The sequence below is a fragment of the Aptenodytes forsteri genome, unplaced genomic scaffold (assembly GCF_000699145.1).
Source record: "Aptenodytes forsteri isolate BGI_AS27 unplaced genomic scaffold, ASM69914v1 Scaffold260, whole genome shotgun sequence".
Lineage (NCBI taxonomy): Eukaryota > Metazoa > Chordata > Aves > Sphenisciformes > Spheniscidae > Aptenodytes > Aptenodytes forsteri.
The window spans coordinates 63,450-70,553 of record NW_008795557.1 but is presented as its reverse complement, the minus strand read 5'-3'; the positions used below and the strand labels follow the sequence as shown (position 1 = coordinate 70,553).

The following is a 7,104-nucleotide window of genomic DNA, read 5'->3' as shown; positions in this document are numbered from 1 at the left end:
CCCCCCCCCCCAAAGCAGTTTTGGCTGCAAAGTATGAGATTTCATTCTCTCTCTGCTGTTTCCTTGCTTACTACCAGTGTTCATTAAACCAGATGTGGTTTATCTCACTGCAGAGACGTGCTGTCACTCACCTTTCTGTAATTGCATGCATGGACTGTTGAAAATAAAAGCCACCAATTCACCAGGCACAACGGTTTGGTTCTAACTATTGCTGCAAACCCATCAGGCTTACACACGCTCTTTTCACAGCCTCTTCTCCTGTACGTCTGCGCTGGACTCCATGCTCTTCAAGCCCTTCCCACTGTGTGACAGGAATGTCCAGAGCATTCTGCGGGATGAGATTGTTAATCCCCTTCGAAAGTGAGTATAGTATGTGGGAATCCTGGAAGTCGTCCATCTGCCTTCATACCTTCTCTGCTGCCCTGCCAGATGGTACCTGTCACTGAGGGAAAGGGTTACCTGGAGGGTTTCTCCTGCCAGCCACGTCCGAAGGTCTTCATATCAGGTTTCTCTTCCAGTTGTTCCCTTCCCCAGGTTGCGAGGCTGTCATGACCCCTACTGCATGTGCATGAGTCTCTCCTGCTCAGAAGGAAGCCTTGTGAGCTGTAGTTCTCAGTGAAGGGATGAAAGGGGGATTCGTGGGGTTGAGATCACCTCTGTGGAGGTACCCTGGAGCTGTTGAAGCAATGGCATTGCTTTCATCAGCAGTTAGTCTCAAAGGCAGTATGCAATGCCAGGCTGGATGAGGGTAGACCATGGCATGAGAACTAAATTCTCTGGAATTTGTATCAAAGATACCAGGTTCTTTCCTCATCTTCCCTAGAGAGGTGTGGAAGAGAGGCACGGAGAGCTGATTCAACATAAGACATTAGCATCTTCCTTGAGGACCAGTGTCCTGGCACTGGCTGCAGAAACACAACCCTGGGGCGCTCTGTGGTGCTGAGATTTGATTGAGAGCAGCCCTGCAGAGAAGGACTTGGGGATGAGAAGTTGGACATGAGCCGGCAATGTGCGCTCGCAGCCCAGAAAGCCAACCGTATCCTGGGCTGCATCCAAAGCAGCGTGGCCAGCAGGTCGAGGGAGGGGATTCTGTCCCTCTACTGTGCTCTGGTGAGACCCCACCTGGAGCACTGCGTCCAGCTCTGGGGTCCTCAGCCCAAGAAAGACACGGCCCTGTTGGAGCGGGTCCAGAGGAGGGACACGGAAATGGTCCGAGGGCTGGAACAGCTCTGCTGTGGAGAAAGGCTGAGAGAGTTGGGGTTTTTCAGCCTGGAGAAGAGAAGGCTCCAGGGAGACCTTCTTGCAGCCTTTCAATATTTAAAGGGGGCTTATAAGAAAGATGGAGACAGACTTTTTACCAAGGTCTGTAGTGACAGGACAAGGGGCAACAGTTTTAAACTGGAAGAGGGTAGCTTTAGATTGGAGATACGGAAGAAATGTATTACGATGAGGGTGGTGAGACACTGGACCAGGTTGCCCAGAGAAGCTGTGGATGTTCCGTCACTGGAACTGTTCAAGGCCAGGTTGGACAGGGCTCTGAGCAACCTGATCTAGTGGGAGATGTCCCTGCCCGTGGCAGGGGGGTTGGACTAGGTAATCTTTAAAAGTCCCTTCCAACCCAAACTATTCAATGATTCTATGATTTAAATACACTGGCGAGATTGTCTGCAGCTGCTTCTTGTTTCTAGGACTGGCTTCGTCAGGGCTAGGAGTGTGATGCACCTTAGGGAGCAGCTAACTGAAAAGGGCCAGTGTTCAAGCTTTACCAACGCTGAGAAAGGTAATGCGTTCTCTGGGGCCTTCCCCGGGCTGCTTCGCTCTGCGCCGCCTCATCCAGGCACCAGGCTGACAACTTAATTGTATGCTTCTCCCAGGCACGTGTATTAATATGCCTGCTGTGCTGTTCGTTTATGTAAAAATGCACATGTAAAATACTTTCGGCTTTTAAAACTCTTTTCCAGTGAAATTTGTCCTGAAGTCTGATGCAAAGATAGGAATTGCTGGGTCTCTACCTGGTGGCAGCTGTTGCCAGGAGGGGAGAGGAAGATCTGTGTGAACAGAACTTAAACAAGGGAAATTTCCTTGTCCTTTATACTTTGAGTTATACCCTGATAAGTCCATCCCTGATGTCCCTGCTAGAATCCAGCTTGATTTATCATTTTGCCAAGACCGACTTGTCTTTGAGTTCTGGTAAGTTATTTGAGATTCCTCAAAGACTGTAGTCTGGTTAAAATAAGACAGAAAACACCTACAGCTGAAACCCACCAATCTCTGGTTGCGATCACCACGTTCCCATCCATGCACAGCAAGGCCCCATGTAGTTTACAACAAGGAAACGGATTACACCAATGCCACACATCACTGCAACAACCTCTAAGTACCTGGATACTAAACAAGTGGCATTGATTCTTCCAGAAACAGCAGGTATCTTGTCAGTGAACAGCACTTGTGTGTTGTACTACTGTGTATTTATTTTAGCCAGGGATAGTTTAACTGTTCAGTTTCTTGAATTTCCGTAGCTGTCCCCGATTTCACTTTGAGTTTATACTTTTGGTGTTAGCAGTAACTGTCCGTTAAGGTCTCTGAGATAGTGTTGCTGTGATGGCCTGGCTTGTAAGAGTGCGGTATCTGAGGGCTGGTTTGCTTTTTTTCATGCTCACCCTAGGATTTATGCATTAACCAAGTGCTCTTAGCTTTTAGCCCAATTGTCCCCTTACCTAGAGTAAAAGAGGAGATTCCAGGTTCACGAAATGCTGGCTCATGTTTATCTGGCAGCTTTTGCCTTCTGGATGGAGGTGCGGCAAGGCGGCGTTCCTGGTGTGGTGTGACCCATGCTTTTCTCTGACCTTCCAGATCCTGAGGAGTTCCTCAATCTCATCATGCATCAGATCCTGGGAATAGAGCCACTCTTGAAGCTGCAGTAAGTTTCCATATCCAAGCCGTACAATTTATCCAGGCCAGGCTCATTAGTTATCCACCTCACGATCACCGAGTGTTGCTTGCACCTTTTCATCGAGGCTTTCGAGGCACAGCTCAGTGAGTTGTGCGCAGCTCCTCTCTGCTCTCCGTGTGATCTTGCTTGTTGTGATCTTGTCCCAGGTGACGCATCCAGGAGAAGACACTTCTAAACTCTCCCTGGAGGTGCCACCTTCAGCAACTGATGATAAAAACCTTGCTCATCCTTAGGAAGAGCCAGCAGTGGTTTGAGAAACGTAGTGTCCAACTTCAGTGCAGAGCCAGCAGTATCCGACAGCCTTTGGATGCATTTGGGATGTGTCCAGGCTGTCAAGCTGGCTCAGGTCCTGCAGCTTCTCAAACAGGCAGTCCGTGGATGCAGTCCCAGTTTTTCAGGACTCTACAAAGAGGATGAGAGGCTGAAGGAAGCCAAAAATAACTGTGCTGTTCAGGAGCATAGAAGGGGATTGTTCGGTTGCTGTGCTCCTTTGTTGAGACATCAGTCAAGCTGTAGGTTGTGGAGTACTCGGAAAGGCTGAGCACAAAGACGACTGTACTGCAGCTCCCCTGCAGAGGGTCATCTGAAGGAAATCCTTTCTCTGCTCGCCCAGGGATGTAGGGGTTGTGGGAGATCTTCTGCATGCAACTTACCTTTTGAATGCACTGAGTTTTGCTCTCTGGCTTTTGGATGTGCAGTTATAAATAGACCTTTCATCTGAGAAGGAGCTTGCTGATTGTGCCATAGTGCAGTTGATTTTAAAAAATATTGAAATGTCTTTTAATGTTTACATTGACGAGGGGAAACTGAGTTTTGCTCGTAGGAGCAAGATGTGATGCCGTGGAGGGATGATGAGACTGAAGATGGTACTTGTATCCTCCTCTCACGGCACGTATTTAATGTTTCTGGGTGGAAAAAGTGCTCGTGTCAGTGTTGCACCAAGCAGCCCTTGGTGCCTTGAGCCCAGAAGCTCTTGCAAGACAAAACTGATATGTCTTTTGGGAGCTCAGATGTTTGTGGCACCACATAAACAAGTCCCAAGCTCAGATGTTTGTGGCACCACATAAACATAAAGTCCCGTGACCACTCCTTGCAGGTCAGAAGGCCAGAAGGAGCAGGACTGTTACTGTTACCAGATATTTATGGACAAACAGGAGGATCTGGTGGTTCCCGACGTGCAGCAGTTAGTGGAACACTCCTTCCTGTCCTCTGATCTGAAGCTAGTGGAGGTGAGCCCAGCTACCTTCCGCCTACGCTGCTATCTGCTGCCTCTTTCTTGCTTCCTCCAACGTACCTGCGCCTGCCAGTGAGTCTGCAGTTGGTCTAGTATGTCTTATATCCAACACTGCAAAGAAGCAGGATACAGCCACAAGAGAGAGGTCTTGGGGAGTCTGAGCGTGACCTGGGCAGAGGGCTGTGCTTTCCCTGTTGCCGTTTTGTCCTGTGAATAACCGGAGCAGAAAGTCTTTACTCCCAGCAGCAATATGGAGAGAAGAGTCTCTGAGGCTTGTCCCTTCTGGCAGGGTGACTCATTTGCCTTTCTTTTTCCAGATCCCATCTTGCTTCATTATCCAAATGCCACGTTTTGGGAAGGAATATAAAATGTTCAGTAAAATCATTCCTTCCTTGGAGCTGGATATAACAGATCTGCTGCTTGACAGTAAGTTGTTGGGCAATGGTAAAGCTGCTGGCTGGGACTGTGAGCAACCAGGTGACAGGTCTCGCCTCTCTGGGTTGTGAGCAGATGTAAGGTGGGATCATGGTGTGATTCTTCTTCCCTGAACACCAGTTTTGGCAGGACAAGTTGGATTTCAGGGGAGATCTGGAGAATACACATCCTCTCACCCCTGTTACCCCTGCAGGTCCCAGGGAGTGCTGCGTGTGCGGCGACGTCGCCACCCTGGAGTGTTCGGAGTGTTTCAAAGACAAGGTATTCGCAGCTACGGGCCTGAAGCAGTTCTGCAGCTCCTGCTCCAGACAGGTATTCATTTTCTTTGGCTGCTCACGAAATCTGCCTTGGTGGCTGACAGCAGATTGAACCCCCCCCAAATACCCGCGTTTCCCTTGCTGTCCCTGCAGCCATTCACGTTGGGCACAGAGTGGCCCCTTCCTGAGCATCAGTCCCACCGCCTGCATCAGCCGCATGAGCGGGGTTAGGTGCCACACATTATTGAACCCTCTGCTTACATGGAGCCTAAATAAGCACTGATCCTGCACAGACTGAGTGCTGGGCCGACCACGCTGTCTCACCAGGAGCATTCCTACAGCTTTCTGGCCTTTCTTGGAGGGTGGCAGGCTCCCGTCTCGGCTTCTTGCTGCCAGCCTGTTGACACAATGCCATTCCCTGGCATGCAGGGACCATGGGAGTCAGATCAGTGGGGAATAAACTGGGGGTCTGACCCCGGCACGCTCCTCTTTCTGGCAGGCCAGGTTCAGTTCTGCCCGCTCAGCAATGCCACCCCGTCATCTCTCCTCAGGTTCACTCCCACTACCGACGCAAAACGCACAAGCCAACTAGGCTGCACGTCCCGGAAGAGTTTCACAGCCGGAGCCCCCGGGGCAGCCAGCAGGTCCCTCGCGAGAAGATGGAGCTCTTCGCAGTGCTCTGCATCGAGACCAGTCATTACGTCTCCTTTGTGAAATACGGCCCTGAGAACGAACACTGGATGTTCTTCGACAGCATGGCTGACAGGCATGGTGAGGACATGGTGGTGGGCTCAGAGCTTTGATCGCAGCCAGGCGCAGCGCGGTGGGCAGCTGCAAGGGTCTGCAACGCTCGTTGCGTAGGCGCTGGTCGGTCCAGCTTTTCTTCTGAAGCCCCCTACACGATTTAGGCTCTCTCTGGACCCTGCTTCCAACAGCGACCATTTAAGCAGACCCCAGAGAAGAGTATGGCCAGGCCAAGCACGTGTGAGTTCCCCTCCTAGTGCTTTCATCCTCTGGCTGTGTTCAAACAGGGGACCTGTCAAGCCAGCTGGGACTGGGTGCGTGTGGGCGAGGACCGTTCTCCTGTCCTTCCCCACTTTGTTGCTGGCCTCCCGATCTCTCAGCTAAGGCACTACGTTACTGTCGAGTGTGATGGTATCTGCTTGAGCTGTAGGTACTCGTCCCTTGGGACCTGGTTTGGACTCTTCTCCTTCTTTCTGGGTTAGGTGATGAAAACGGCTTCAACATTCCCACGGTAACGCTGTGCCCTGAAGTTGCCAAATACCTGGACTTGCCACTGGCTGTGCTGGCCCTGGAGCAACCCCGGGACATGGATGGAGTGGCCAAGCGCCTCTTCTGCGACGCCTACATGTACATGTACCAGAGCAAGAAGATGGCGCTTTACAAATGACACTGCTTTGGCCTGGTGCCACAGAACAGTGAGGCGTTGGAAACGTGAGCTTGGATCAACCCTGCAGCTCGTAATCGGTGAAAGCAGCCGGGTCTGGGTACACCGAGCTTGCACTTCTGCCTCCTCTTACCTCTTCCAGTGTCTGGTATCAAGCTATCCACGTCAGCCTGTCTGGCTTTGTTAAATCCTGTACCTGGCCTTACCAAGTGATAGTTTGTACTTCCGGCAGACCTGGACTCTGAATTATTTACACTCAAATTCACTCTCATTTCCTACCTTGCCTTTCCACCCTCCTTCCTCCCCAGGCACTCTACGGCTCTGCCCTACCTCAGAGTCCTCCCCAACATCCTCTTCTCCCTGCCAGCCCTTCCCTCCAAAGCTGAGGACCAGCATCTAATCAAAACGTGAGCAGTTATCCTCCGGTTTGCAAATTGCACAAGAAAACCACAGCCTCGCCCTGCGTAAGACTTCCTCACATGGACTTGTGGAGTGAGAAAACCAGGAGGTGTGAGCTGCACCGGTGTGGTTAAGAGATGGGACAGGCCGAGGGTTTTTCTTGAGGTCTGGGATGTGACCCCACACCTAAAGCTGGGTCCCCAAATTGTCTGCGCTTCCCTTATCCAGCGCTAATACTCTGGCACTTTTACCCACCATCCCTTATTTTCAACCACGAGATTAATTGGATGTCTTGAGCTGCAAATACGCTTTAAAAATATGTATTTTTGTAAGAACAAAACTGGAAGAAAGATGGAGCAGAGGAACAGCATGTGAGCTCGTTATGCTTCCTCTTTTTTGCAAAGTCTGCGCTATTGCT

At 50.7% G+C, this 7,104-nt stretch overlaps 1 protein-coding gene across 1 annotated transcript in view; it reads left to right on the top strand.

Moving 5' to 3' along the window:
* The window catches only part of LOC103901295 (ubiquitin carboxyl-terminal hydrolase CYLD), an 11,992-nt gene extending 5,681 nt beyond the window's left edge, over window positions 1–6,311 (top strand). Inside the window, exons 7-14 of the mRNA XM_009282155.1 lie at window positions 250–360; window positions 1,689–1,780; window positions 2,854–2,920; window positions 4,050–4,182; window positions 4,505–4,613; window positions 4,816–4,934; window positions 5,431–5,650; window positions 6,106–6,311. Coding sequence (XP_009280430.1) covers window positions 250–360; window positions 1,689–1,780; window positions 2,854–2,920; window positions 4,050–4,182; window positions 4,505–4,613; window positions 4,816–4,934; window positions 5,431–5,650; window positions 6,106–6,290 — 1,036 coding nt within the window. The 3' untranslated portion in view covers window positions 6,291–6,311. The remainder of the gene's footprint in view (window positions 1–249; window positions 361–1,688; window positions 1,781–2,853; window positions 2,921–4,049; window positions 4,183–4,504; window positions 4,614–4,815; window positions 4,935–5,430; window positions 5,651–6,105) is intronic.
* Window positions 6,312–7,104: the final 793 nt, after the last annotated feature.